The sequence below is a fragment of the Macaca thibetana genome, chromosome 14, assembly GCF_024542745.1.
Source record: "Macaca thibetana thibetana isolate TM-01 chromosome 14, ASM2454274v1, whole genome shotgun sequence".
Lineage (NCBI taxonomy): Eukaryota > Metazoa > Chordata > Mammalia > Primates > Cercopithecidae > Macaca > Macaca thibetana.
In genome coordinates, this window is record NC_065591.1 from 85,577,572 (window position 1) to 85,591,939 (window position 14,368).

A 14,368-nucleotide genomic window follows, 5' to 3' on the forward strand; every position below is an offset into this window, starting at 1 on the left:
CCATGTCCAGGCCCTAAACTTAGCCCAAGGCATGAAATAATATGCACATGTTTTATTGGGTGTGGAAGAATATCTCTGTGTCTATATGGAGGATGCTGAAAAATGTTTAAAATGAATATAATTATTCTTCAAGATAAATGTGACAGGAAACGGGGAGAGACGCTGAGAAGAACTCTAATATTTGGGAGGGAAACGTGAATTCTAGTCCTGGTTCACCCTTGACTTAAATGTGCCCTTGGCCAAGTTGCTGAACCTCTCTGCAACTCAGTATCCTGATCTGTAAATCTGAGATGGAATCACATTATTTCTTCCCGTACTTGACAGTTCCTTCCTCCAACTCCATCCCTTTAAGTTTTGGTGTTCCTCAGAGTTTGGTTCTTTGCTCATTGCTCTTCTCACTCTGCAAATTCTCCCTAAGTGATCTCATCCATTCTGCTGGCTTTTGTTATTACTCATATAACAAGGAAATTCCTTTATGCTTAGCCTAGTTCTTTCTGTGGGGTATCTACCAATGTATTCATCTGCTTATAGTACATCACTGGATGTTCTACAGGCACATGAAGTTCAATATACACAGAGCTTGGCTCATCACCTTGCCCACTTAACTCCCATTTTTGATTTCTCCCTTTACAATCAAGAATCAACACTGCTACCCAAGCTAGTGGCGTATGAAATTAACTTCACTTTCCCATTTCTCTCAATCTCACATGCAATTGTTTGTCAAGTACTGCTAATTTTGTGTGCTAAGTTTCTGAAATGCATCCTTTGTCTAGATATCTCATAAACAGCTCAAAGTCAAAATATTCAAAGTGTAACTCATTACTTCTCCCTCCTGGTTCTCTTCCTGTGTGTTCCAGGAGGATGTTATCACTATCTACCCAGGTGCTAGGTATCTGGGACTTGAGCATCACCCTTGTTTTCTCCTCTTTTGCCTCCCATAACCAGGTAACCACCAATTCCTGATGTCTGGCTTCCTATTCAATCTACCCACTTCTCTCCATTCTCACTGCTATTCTCTTTCACTTCCTGCAGTAGTATCCGGCCTTCTGTCTTCACTCCCTCTGACCTTTTCTCCACAGTGCAGCCAGATCTGATCGTGTCAGCAACTTCCCATCCCCATCCCCCATTTTTAATCCTTCGATTCCTGATATGTTTAACCCCCATGACCCAGACTGCAAAATCTAGTACAGGCATCGTAATCCATTCACCCTTGTCTCCCCTGCACCTAACATAATGTACTCTGCACATAACAGATACTCAATAAATATTAACCTGTGCTCATCACCTGATTATTGGTTATTTACAGCAGATAAATCCGTGAGGTGCTCTCCGTGCGCTGGACCTCTGGAGGCACAGAGTAACATAAAGGCTCATTGTTGTTATGAGCTGGAGGCCTTAAATGAAAGCTATAAGACATTAACTGCACATAATAGTACCAATGAATTCTGTAGTCAGTACAGAAAAGGATGCATATCCCAAGATACCTTCATGATGGGGCCTTAAAACAAAAGTCACCCTCATGGCTCTGCACTTTTTAAGGCAGGCTTTGGCTCTGTCGCCCAGGCTGGAGTGCAGTACTGGCGAGATCTCGGCTCACTGCAATCTCCGCCTCCTGGGTTCAAGCGATTCTCCTGCCTCAGCCTCCCCAGTAGCTAGGATTACAGGCGCCCACCACCACGCCTGGCTAATTTTTGTTGTTGCTGTATTTTTTGTAAAGATGAGGTTTCACCATGGTTTTTTTGTTTTTTTGAGACGGAGTCTCTGTCGCCCAGGCTGGAATGCAGTGGCGCGATCTCGATCTCGGCTCACTACAACCTCCGCCTCCTGGGTTCACGCCATTCTCCTGCCTCAGCCTCCCAAGTAGCTGGGACTACAGGCGCCTGCCACCACGCCCGGCTAATTTTTTTTTTGCATTTTTAGCAGAGACAGGGTTTCACCGTCTTAGCCAGGATGGTCTCGATCTCCTGACCTTGTGATCCGCCCGCCTCAGCCTCCCAAAGTGCTGAGACTACAGGCGTGAGCCACCACGCCCGGCCTTCACCATGTTTTTAAAAAGACTTGGTCTTGAACTCTTGGGCTCAAGTGATCCCCCCCGCCTCGGCCTCCCAAAGTGCTGGGATTACAGGCGCGAGTCACCGAGAGCGGCGCAGGGGGGAAAACGTCAAAGCCCAACAGGTGTGACAAATAATGGGCCCCTACGCAGGCTGGGACTGACGCGTGCCTGTGCGCGTGCGCGGGGCGCAGGGTTTTAACACCGCGCGGCCTTCCAGGCTGCCCCCGAGGAAGGCGGGACCGGGCCTATTCCCGCGGTTTAGTCCCGCCATTGGCGGGCGGTTTGAATGACGGAAGTGACGGCGGCTCGGCGATGGCTCTCCCGCAGGCGCAGAAACGGCTGCTGGGCAGCTGATGGGCAGGAGCTTACCAGGCCGGCTGGCTCTGAGCTGCGGTTACTGTGTCCAGGCTCCGGGTTCTCAGGTGAGTGATGGACGCGCCGGCTTCCCAGTCGCCCCGTAGGAGCGCGGCTCCCCGAGGCCCAGGAGCTGGGATTGTGCTCCGAAGGAAGGGGATCCCAGGAAGGCGCCTTGTTGCGAACGCAGGTACGGCCCGCGTTTCTCAGACTCCGCAGGCCGTGGGCCCTTCCCGCGGTCGGGCTGGCGGCTGTAAGGAGTGTCCGGTCCAGACCCGGCAGCTCAGTGCGAGAGGCTTTGCGCGCTCTCCTAGGGTCTAGTCGCGCGAGCTTCCCCGCAGCCTCTCCTGTCCCGGCGCTTCCGTGCCGGGGGAGGGGCGCTTCCCCCAGATCACCCGCGGCCATGGCCTGCCACCTGGTAGTTGTTAAGAGCCTTCCCTGGAATCGTTTCATGCAGAGAGCGCGCTCTCTTTTGGTGTCTGCCACATTAATCTCTCAGTTATTCAATCGTGTCCCAAACTCAGCTTTTAAAACAATGGTGAACTTTTGAGTCCTTAATACTTAGAGTGTATTTGAAGACTTCACGCTAAATCACGTCGGAACAAACCTGTTGGGGCAGATATTATTATTCCCTTTATACAGTTTAAGAAAACGAGAACAAAGCGACTTAAATGACTTGGCTAGTATCTTCCTGCTAATGAGTGTCAGTGTTGGGTCTTGAACTCAGATCTTCCAAGTTTAGTGTTAATTTTGTGATTACTATGTACCAGGAGCCATTTAATCCTCAGGACGACATCTTGCAAGATAAATAGTATCATCTTCAATGTTGGATAGTAATAAAATGTAGAATTTAAAAATCCGTGTTACTAAGAATAAATAATTAATAAACAAGTAAATGGGGCAGCAGGGAAAACTTTCTTACAGCAGGACTCCGATTGATAATTGTAGAAGGAATAATGGAAATAATACTATTTGGTAAACACAACAGTAGTTGTTTCAGACAAGTCATCAGTGGACACTAAAGTCATTGGGCAAAAGTATGATGAAAAGCGTGTTTCTGTAGCCTCCACTCTGTCTTCATGAGATACTTATAAAGGAAAAGTAATAACTACAGAGGAGAAACTTGGTGGACATTATCTTAACCAAGTGACCAAAATTCAGCATCATTTACCTCTTGATAGCAGTGCACTGAGAAAGGTGCGTAATCAATTCTGTGGTGTTCTTGCCAAAAAATACATAACCTCAGTTTAATCATAGAATATTAGACAAATCTAAATGGAGGGACATTCAACAAAGTACTTGGCCAGTATTTTCAAAAATGACAAGGTCTTGAAGACAAACTGAGAAACTGTCCCAGATTAAGGGAGACATAATAACGTTGGCATTATGAGAATGTAACTCACATATCTTAATCCCCTGCATTCTGAAATCTCCATTTGCACTGAGGCCATGCTTCCCATGGGCTGCTCCTAGCCACTGACAGTGGCAGGCCTGTTCCTGAGGATCTCCCACAGGTCTTGCTGAACCTTTCTTATAGTGCATGGCTAAGAGGGGTCTACCCATTGTTACTTCCCTCCGTTCAGTGTCACACTTACATTGAAGTCTGAAAATATTTGCAGGTTGACTCCCATCTTAGCATCTGCTTTTTAGATGACCCACAGTTATACAGCAACAAATGCAATGTGTTATCCTTGGATTGGCTCCTGGTCCAGAAAACAGACATTAGTGTGATAATTGACAGAAATTGAATACTGTAAAAAATATTGTGCCAGTGTTAATATTCAGATTTTGAAAGGGCAAATGGGAATTCTAAGCCTGAAATTTCCAAATAAAAAGTTTTAAAAATTTAAAAATTATACACAAGAGGAAACAGTTATTCTATCGCATTTTAGGAGCTTAAAAATAATAAAATGTATGTATGTTTTTCGATAATCCTCTGAGATGAAGTAATGAATATTCAAAATCTGAAATATTAGGGTTTTTTCCTCGTATATTAAAGTAGAAGAATAAAACACACAAATCTGGGTATACCATTTGAGGAATTTTTACATACGTATACACCTGTGTAAACCATCATACAGATCAAAATATAGAATATTTTCAGTACCCCAGCAAGCTTCTTTGTGCCATCTCCGAGTCAGTAACCTCCAGTAAGGCAACTTTATTTTTACCTCTCATGGATTAGTTCTGCTTGTTTTTGAACTTTATATAAATCAATTTTATTGTACTCTTTTGCGTCTGGCTTTTTAAAAATTCAGTGATATTATGTCTATGAGATTCATTAGGAATTAGTCTTAATTATTTAAATATGAGTGAATTCTTAGACCTTCAGACAAAATAATAAAGATACATTGTGAGGATTAATCTTGTTCCTTTTTCTTCTTTGTTAAATTCTTTTCTGTTTTTTAAAGTCTCACTCTCAACCACAGCTTAAATAAAATTTTCGCCACCCCACGTTTTTGTGTGTTGGAAAGTTAGGAGCCATTTGGAATAAGGAAACCAGATTCTTCCCTTGGCTCTGCCACCAGATGTTGTGACTCAGGGAAAGTCCTTTAACCCAAGAGACCTTGTTTCTTCATGTATAGCATGAAAAATATAATCAGTACTTTAGTTACCTTTACCAAAGCCGTGTGAATATTAGATGAGTAGGATGCATTAAAAGATTTTTTAATGCAAGCAGTTCCTCCTTTTTGGCATTAGAGTCTTATTGAAAATAGTGATGATTACGTATAGCTCTGTAGCACTTTACATGAATTAACTTATTGAGTCATTCAGTCAATCAACACACTTACTGAATACCTATGGGCGAGACACTGTTTTTAGGCTATGGACATAAAATGGTGAATAAGTCCATTCTGCCCTCATGAGCTTACATTCTGATGGAGAAGTCACTGGAAAGGTATTAGTCCCTGTTAGGTAACCCCACAGTCTCCTAGCCCCATTGTGTTTACACCTGGTTGAAAACATTGTCCATCCATAGTATGTGAAATATTACCTGGTAGTTATTTATTAAATTTAATTGAATATTAAAATTTTTATTAAAAAACCCATAACCACTGTCCTTCAGTTGTTAGGAATCTAACTAGAAAGAGCAAACTGTAATTTGTGAAAAACTACAGGAGATAATACCAAGACACCATAAAATTTGTCCACATCTGAATGTACAGGTAATAATGTATTAGAGGTGGGCAAATCAGGAGTGGGAAATTGGAACAGGAATTATCAGAGGACAGCTTCGTAGAAGAAGGAGGGCTTAAGCCAGCTTCAGAAAGATGTAAATATTCAGTAACAGATTGCCTGCCTGGTCGTTGTGAGGGAGACCTGAGAAATGTTGACTTGTCTCAGATAAAATGGTCGTGTACTGATGTAAAGTGTCTAATTTTTTGGAAATGGCAGTAATGGGAGTCAGTTAATATCAGAATTACCTGAGGTGGGTATTCAAATTATAGAACTATAGATTCTCATATTTATTCCATTTCTTTCTGTCTCGTTCCCCCAAAAAGAAGCATGTTATAACCTAGGGAGGAGACAGAGAACACCGGGTGTGAACAGTAGCAACAGAAGAATAGATCTGGGCCGGGCGTGGTGGCTCACACCTATAATCCCAGTAACTGGGGAGGCCGAGGCAGGTGGATCACTTTAGGTCAGGAGTTCGAGGCCAGCCTGGCCAACATGGTAAAATCCTGTCTCTGCTAAAAATACAAAAATTAGTTGGGTGTGGTGGCGCATGCCTGTAATCCCAGCTACTCAGGAGGCTGAGGCAGGAGAATCACTTGAACTCAGGAGACAGAGGTTGTGGTGAGCCGAGATCGTATCATTGCACTCCAACCTGGGCAACAGAATGAGACTCCATCTCAAAAAAGGAAAAGAATAATAGATCTGGAAACCTAAACACTTGATACCGCCGAGCAGGTCATTCATGTAAAACTTGCATCACTATAATTATTGAAGAATTGTTTACTGTAGAATATAGAACATGGGATTGATGTGATTTCATGAGGCAACAATGACGCTTGGTGATCAAGTTATATACAGTAGACTGGGAGCTGAATCTAGGAACGAAGAACCCTTGAAATTGTAGCAACTTTGCTAGTTATGAACAAGTTATAAAAGTTCTAAAGTATCAAATTGTAGTTTTGAAAACATTTATTCTATGCTAACATCTTTTTAGGTCTTTGTGCTTTTTCACATTTAAGCTCAGTAACCTCTGGAAATGCTACCCAGCAATAAGTCAGGTCCAGATACGCAAGGTAGACAATCTGCTATAGACGGGAGAAAACTTTCCTGAGTAATTCTGATTCAGTCTTCATTTCCCCGTTCCCACCCTTCTGAGTATCACTGATCTAAGTGTGAATTTATAATTGCTGTTTGTAAATAAGTTGGACTTCATTTACTCAAATTTTCCTTGCATGTATATAAACCTTTAAATATCAAAAATATTAACACGAATTTTAAAAATTATTCCCGCCAGACATGGTGGCTCATGCCTGTAATCCCAGCACTTTGGAAAGCCGAGGCAGGTGGATCACTGGAGGCCAGAAGTTCGAGCCATCCTGGCCAACATGGTGAAACCCCATCTCTACTAAAAATACAAAAATTAGCCAGGCATAGTGGCGGGCACCTGTAATCCCAGCTACCCTGGAGGCTGAGGCATGAGAATTGCTTGAAAGCGGGAGGCAGAGGTTACAGTAAGCTGAGATCATACCACTGCACTCCAACCTGGGTGACAGAGTGAGACTGTCTCAAAAAAAAAACAAAACAACAAAATTCTAATCTTTGCTGCCCTATTTTAATGTTACATTATTTTTATAGACATTTTCCTTTTTAAATTCAGAGTTGTCATACATGAAGTACACAGAAATGAAAAGAAAAGTTGTGAATGCTCGCAAGCTGAGATTGAGTCCTAATGAGGAAGCCTTCATTTTGAAGGAAGATTATGAAAGAAGACGAAAACTAAGATTGCTACAGGTATGACTTATTTGGAATAAAGTTTTAAATTCCTTTCTTCCTCAAATTACTTGTATTCTTTTACATTAGAATGTTCTAAATGTTATATTTAAAAACCTCGTCTGGGTATGCAAGAGCCCTGGTTCTTCGGTATTAACTAGTTTTGGAACACTTGAAAAACAGGCTGAGATGGTAAGCAGATTGTAGAAGAGTTGGAAGATAGGTATTATTTGACTCAAATATTGAAAATTGCTCTTTATCTTTTTTAAAAATGGTCTAATTGATAACAGGAAGCTTAAATGACTGAAGAACACTAATTGGAAAGATTATTAGCTGCTGAAACAAATTTATCAGGAAATTGTAGATAACCGTTTTCTAGAAGTGTTTTTAAAGTCTTGGTGAAGTATGTTTCAGGTACCGTTCTGTCTAGAATCAGAGATGATGTACAACAGAAATGGAGTTCTCACCTGGCTCTATCTATACTCTGGGCTATAGATTTTGTTGAATCATATTTATCACTTTAGCTTTTATAGGTTATTAGAGTGATAATGGCAGTCCTTTGGGGAGTGGGTGCTGAATAAAAGCTATCAGTTAGGAGACATTAGATATAGTCTTGAGATTTTTACTTTTTGTACATTCACTCAGATTTTCTGCTTTAAATAGTCCTTATCTAATACAAGATGAGTATCAAGGAGAGTTGACAGACTTAAGAGAATTCATTTGAGTTCCTGTTTCCAAATAGCTTTTCAAAAAAGTTTAAGTGAACTTCCTTTCATATAACCTGTTAAATACGCATTCTTTAGGTTCGAGAACAAGAAAGAGATATCGCCTTACAGATAAGAGAAGACATAAAACAGAGGAGAAATCAACAATTTACACGTTTGGCAGAGGAGCTAAGGGCAGAATGGGAAGAATCACAAACTCAGAAAATACAGAACTTGGAAAAACTGTATTTGGCAAGTTTGAGAAGTATGGGAGAGGGACATCGACAGGCCAAAGAAAATGTGAGATCTTATTTGACTACCCAGTTGTGGCAGTAATATTAGTCAAAAGTAAATTATAGTTGTTGAATGCTTTTCTGATAACATTTTCATGTATTGAATTTCTTTGGGGCAGCTTGAGCTTTTTTTATAAATTTAATGGAATTTGTGAATAATAGGCTCATTTCTTACTAAGAGTTATTTCAAGTAAAATCCATGTCAAACAAAATTGGTCTTCCTATGATGTTTAAATTAGCATTATTCTCTTCCAGTACTCCTCTATCTGGGGAAATAATAATCTTCTGAATCAGAAGTTGTTGTCCATCTCAGGCATTTTAGAGAGATTTGGTGGGGCGAATTCAGATTTCTCATTTCAGTATATTTCCCTTAAACATGTAGTTTGAATGTATATACATTTGGATTTCATTTACTAATAGCAAACATTTTTTGATGACTTTCAGAAACTCATGGTAAGTCTGCCCCATTATTTTGATTTATTGTGATTTATGATGTGGAAATACTACAGTCCCAGAATCAGTCACATACAATAAACAGGCTAATTACAAAAAAAGTAAATCTTTGATAACAACTAGTGAGGAAGAAACTATCTTAAAGATTGTGGCAGTCTGTTTCATGGTGCTTGGTTTTAGCCTGTGTTTTTAGTAATAGCCGTTAAGTTCTGACTCAGATTTTTGTGGTTTTATGTGTGCCACATTCACTTCGTGCCTTAGTGCAGTGTTTCCCAAACCTCTGTCATTTGAATACCATCTTCACAATTTTTGCCCTTATTGGGAAACTACCCATATCACTATATATTTGACATTTTAATTTAGATGGACTCTTTTATTACTTACTTTAACCATGTCCTAAGTAGTTCGATATCCTATTTATATTTTTGTAATAATAGGTTAATTGATTGCATTAACTTTACATTAAAATGTTTGTGTTTGTCCCCCCTAATATGGCATATCATCAGTGGTGCTGTTATCATGCTCTGGGAAACACTGCTATAGTTTGTAGACAGAAGATGACAAAATTGATAAATCACTTCTGACATCATACAAGATACATTTCTGTTATTCTTGTTTAACATGACATTTTAAGTAATGTATATTTTTAGGAACCTGATTTGGATGCTCTGGCACAGCAGGCAGCAGAAAGGAAAAGAAAAGCAGATTTGAGGCATAAAGAAGCCCTGAAAGTACAGAAAAATAAAAAAGAAATATTAATGAAACAAAAAACCTGGTAAAGCAATAATTTTTACTATAATCTCAACTGAAACTAACATGGTTGAAAGTAGAGGATACCTAGGATACTGTGTAAGCAAATATTAAACATCACAGTAGCATATTCATTGCATTTGTTAAACGATTTAAAAATAATGCTGGGGAGGGAGTGATTTGCTTAGGTGAACATAATAACTAATGAGCTTTCTTTTCTAGTTGTAGTTTGAGTTCAGCAGCAGTTACTAAGTTTCTGAAGAAATGTATGGCTAGTTCAGAATGCATGTTAACCAATGTCTGTCTCTGATGTAAACATGAAATAAAAATTGATGTGATTAATAACATTAAAAAAGGTTGTAGACTCTGGAAGTCATCAGTATTTTTTGCATGTTGTAAAAATTAAAGGGCCATTCACAGGAAATATGAGTGAAGGAAAGTAAAAAATTAAGGGCCCTGTTACTAGTTAGCAATGGCCATTTTTAACAAAATTTCTGGGTTTTTTTTCACTCTAAAGAACATTGTAAGTTTCTTGGGTTGGTCCCCAACATAGAGCTTTCTGTCTTTAGATAGGCCTCTCTCAATTTCTAAACATTTTCTTAACATGTGTACAGACTCTTTACACATGTAAAGCTTACTGAGGCTGTGGAATCAGACTAGAGGATTTCTTGAGCCTATGACTTGTATATTTTTAACCCAGAGAGTTGTACTGTAATATTATCACTGGTAGATTAATTGATGATATCTCTTGTTTCTTAAGGCATATAAAAGCTCGAAAGGAAGCACTGCTTGTGGAAAAAGAGAGATCAGCCAAAATTACAAGTCTGCCACCTCCTCCTCCAACTCTTTTTGAGGTGAGTTCGAGTATTAAGAGGAACTAGGTCATGATTCTTCTTCACTGTTATAATTCACTGGAGGTCAGAATGACTACCACTTAAACTTAATTGTACAAGTCGTCTTGTACAATTAAAAACTTTTACAGGAATATATCAAGTATTTTAAAATAATTCTAGATATCATTTCACCTGTAAATACTTTAGTGTGTATCTCTGATGTATAAGGACTTTTTTCTTAGTATAATACTAATATTGTTTCCAATATTATTTAATACCCAGTATTTGTTCACCCTTCCTCAATGATATCAAAAAAATTTTGTTGTTTGGAAAACTATAATGGTTTTGGTTTCGAAAAAACTTTTAATAATTCTGCCTTTTGAAAAAATACCCTTTATTTATTTATTGGGGGAAAAAACTAGACTATTTGTCCTCTAGACTTTCCCACACTCTGAGTTTGGCTTATTTTAAATGGTCAATATTTTACAGATAAATTAAGTTTCAGTTAAGTTAATAAATATGCATAAGATTATAAAGTATCCAGGTGTGATTTTTAAAAAGAAAAGAGGAAAACAATGTTATAAATTACAAAGAGGGATCTATTTTTTATGGGAGTAAAATGTGTGCTTTTGTGATTTGAAGCTTGTTTTAAAAAAATAATTAAAGCAGAAAATTTTCAAAATATTTGTTCTCCACATTAGCTTGTTACAGTTATTGAAATGGCTATTTGGATGATTGTCAAAATTACCTAGTTATTTTTACCTGAAAAATTAAGTAGAAGTAAACCCACAAATACAGGGATGTCTAATATAGTTGTACATACAAGTATATTCTGTATAAACGTAAGTAGCAGATATTCACTTCTTAGGCCTTTCAGTTTGTCAGACTTCCTGCGTTTTTACGTTGAGCTATCTACCGTGTAACATTTGATCCAACAAAATTGAGACGTAAAAGTCGTATTTCAGTCACTCCCTCAGTACAAAGTGACACGATAAAAGCCAGGCAATATATTATCCATGATGCCTTTTGATTATCTTTGTACTAATTCTTAGTATTTATAACAAGCCAAAGTCAAAAATTTATAAAAAGCAAACAAAACTCGGTAAGTGCTTTGACAAGCATGAATTATATCAGTGGGCATGAACTATTTAGTTCTTTTTTTCTTTTGAGACAGAGTCTTACTCTGTTACCCAGGCTGGAATGCAGTGGTGCAGTCTTGGCTCACTGCAGCCTCCACCTCCCGGGTTCTAGCGATTCTCCTGCCTCAGCCTCCTAGGTAGCTGGGATTATAGGCACCCGCCACCATGCCCAGCTACTTTTTGTGTTTTTAGTAGAGACGAGGTTTCACCATGTTGGCCAGGCTGGTCTCGAACTCCTGACCTCAGATGATCCATCCACCTCAGCCTTCCAAAGTGCTAGGATTACAGGTGTGAGCCACTGCACCCAGCCTAGTTCCTTTTAAGAAAACAGGACATATTCCTCATTTTTCCCTCTGCCAGTTTTCAGAGTGAAGAGTTGGTGTAATAATCAATGCCATTGGTGGTAAATGGGCTTTTTTTTTTCCTTTCTCTTTTGTGACTATCACTGTTAACTTGTGGAGGTTTTTTACTCAATATTACATAGTTCAATTGTAGTCATTATTGTTTTTCTTCTCACTGATGTTTGTAATATCTGAAATTTGGTCAGCAGGAGAGTCTTGAAGTTGTTTCTTGCATCCCCGTGACTCCATGAGCACTTCCTTGCTCTGTGGCTCAGCAAATGACCTTGGCTTAATTTACTCTGTCCCGTATCTGGTATCTCCAAAGACCCCTGATTCTTTTTAGTGGAGAAATGGTACTTATAAATAAGATCTGGGTGACTGCATTCTTGTTTCACTAAAAGGCATTATTTTAGAAAAATCCATTACCCAAGCCTATAAAGGTATTTGGGATAAGGCAGTGTTTCTGAATGTCTTGAGATGGTTGTGAATTTATCACATAGAAGGGAGGGACAGGATTGTGGTTTGGGAAAAACTAGGTTGTGGGGTATTTGGGGGCCAGGGAAATGCACCATATAAGAACACTGTGTCACATACACAGGATATAGATGCATCTGTATCACTGTTTCTTCAAGCAGATAAAAATATAAATGCTGAGAAGCCTGAGGAAATAAACCTAGACTATTTAGTCTTCTCAAACCAAGGTATTTCCTTAGTTAATTTAAGAAAATATTATTTTTTGAGAGAGCTGTTTACATGGTGAAGAGAATTGATACTTCTTGTGTACATAAGAATTTAATTGTGTCAGGTTTTTTTATTCGTATCTAATTTAATCACATTAGCCCTGCATGTTAGATATTTCCATGTAACAAATGATGAAAATTGAAGGTCAGAGTTTAAGTAACGTAACCAAAGTCCTTTAATAGGTAAGTGCGAGAACCAGAGTTTATGTCAACGTCAAATTCTATAAAACTAATGATCTTTTTACTGCGACACTTAGCTTCCCATGAATATACTTCTTCAGAGTTCTTGCTAACTGTTAAAGTTAACTACTTATGTACTAAAGTCTAGAAATGTAAACAACCACAGTCTTTTCATAGGTCTGTTAAAGAATGAAGTTTGTATTGAAAACCCTGAGATGCCATGAAGACTTCTCATATATCTATACCAGATGCAAGAGAAAAATGAGCTTTGTTTTATTCTTCCCTTGCTTATACCTTTTTTGTTGTTGTTGTTTGAGACAGGATCTCACTGTGTTTCCCAGGTGAGAGTGCAGTGACTCTTCACCAGCACCATCATAGCTCACTGCAGCCTTGAACTCCTGAGCTAAAGCAATCCTCCTGCTTCTGCTTTCTGAGTAGCTGTGACTACAGGCATGTGCCACAGTGCCTGGCATTTTTTTTTCTTGTTTTCCATTGCTGCATGAGCCAGTGTCAGCTACTCCAGTGTAGAAAGCTGGTTTTGTCCTGTACTTGGGTAGATAAAGCTAGAAATAGTTAGTGTGGAGCAAAACTAAGGCTGGAAGATAGAACACGGGAAGTAAATTGAGTGATTAAATTATTAACAGATCATCCTAATTCTACCAGGCTAAGGACTGATTTCACTAAAAACTTAGGTGCAATTCATTGGAAATCCTGTTATAATCAATAAGGATTCATAGTAATCGAAATCTCAAATTGTAATCCCAATTTTGGGAGGATTCCAAATTCAATCTATACATAATTGCCTTTACTCTGGAAGTACTGGTGCTTTAAAATGTGTAAACTGAATCACATTTGTATATCAAATTACATAATTTTAGAGACTTGTTTTCTTCAGAGTTCTTCCTTGTCAAGAGTCCTATGGTTTATTTTTTTCAAGGCATTGATTTAACAGCTACTAAGATTCTTTGTAGAGTGAAGCATTCTAATGTGTACTACCATGTCTGAATTTTTGTTTTGTGACCAGTTTCTTACTGAACTTTAATATTAACTAGTTAAAGTTGGGTGTGGTGGCACCTGCCTTTAATCCCAGCTACTTAGGAGGCTGAGGTGGGCGGATTCCTTGAGCCCAGGAGTTCAAGACCAGCCTGGGAAACATAGCAAGACCCTGTCTCATATATATATATGTATATGTGTGTCTTTATGCTAGTTAATGTTTTCATTAGTGGTCAGTTTAATTCTTTACCTGAATGATAAGACCCTGAATAAGGTCCTCTGTTGTACATACCTGGATGTATTTCCAGGTGCTTGCCAATTAGTTATCTTCTGACTGGTCTAGGTAATTCTCAACTTTGGCTGTACATTTATCACCTGTGCAGCTTTTTTTTATTTTTTATTTTTTGAGACAGAGTCGTACTCTGTCACCCAGGCTGGAGTGCAGTGGTGTAAGATCGGCTCACTGCAACCTTTGCCTCCTGGGTTCAAGTGATTCTCCTGCCTCAGCCTCCCAAGTAGCTGGGATTACAAGTGTGTGCTACCATGCCCAGCTAATTGTTGATTTCTAGTAGAAAAGGGGTTTCTCCA

The 14,368-nt window shown here is 39.1% G+C and overlaps 1 protein-coding gene across 1 annotated transcript in view; it reads left to right on the top strand.

Annotated features, from left to right (window-relative positions):
- CEP295 (centrosomal protein 295) overlaps positions 1 to 14,368 on the top strand; it is a 1,096,927-nt gene that overhangs the window by 1,024,137 nt on the left and 58,422 nt on the right. The window contains exons 2-6 of the mRNA XM_050758898.1: positions 2,398 to 2,475; positions 7,242 to 7,375; positions 8,158 to 8,358; positions 9,455 to 9,579; positions 10,315 to 10,408. Of these exons, the coding sequence (XP_050614855.1) occupies positions 7,253 to 7,375; positions 8,158 to 8,358; positions 9,455 to 9,579; positions 10,315 to 10,408 (543 nt within the window). The 5' untranslated portion in view covers positions 2,398 to 2,475; positions 7,242 to 7,252. The remainder of the gene's footprint in view (positions 1 to 2,397; positions 2,476 to 7,241; positions 7,376 to 8,157; positions 8,359 to 9,454; positions 9,580 to 10,314; positions 10,409 to 14,368) is intronic.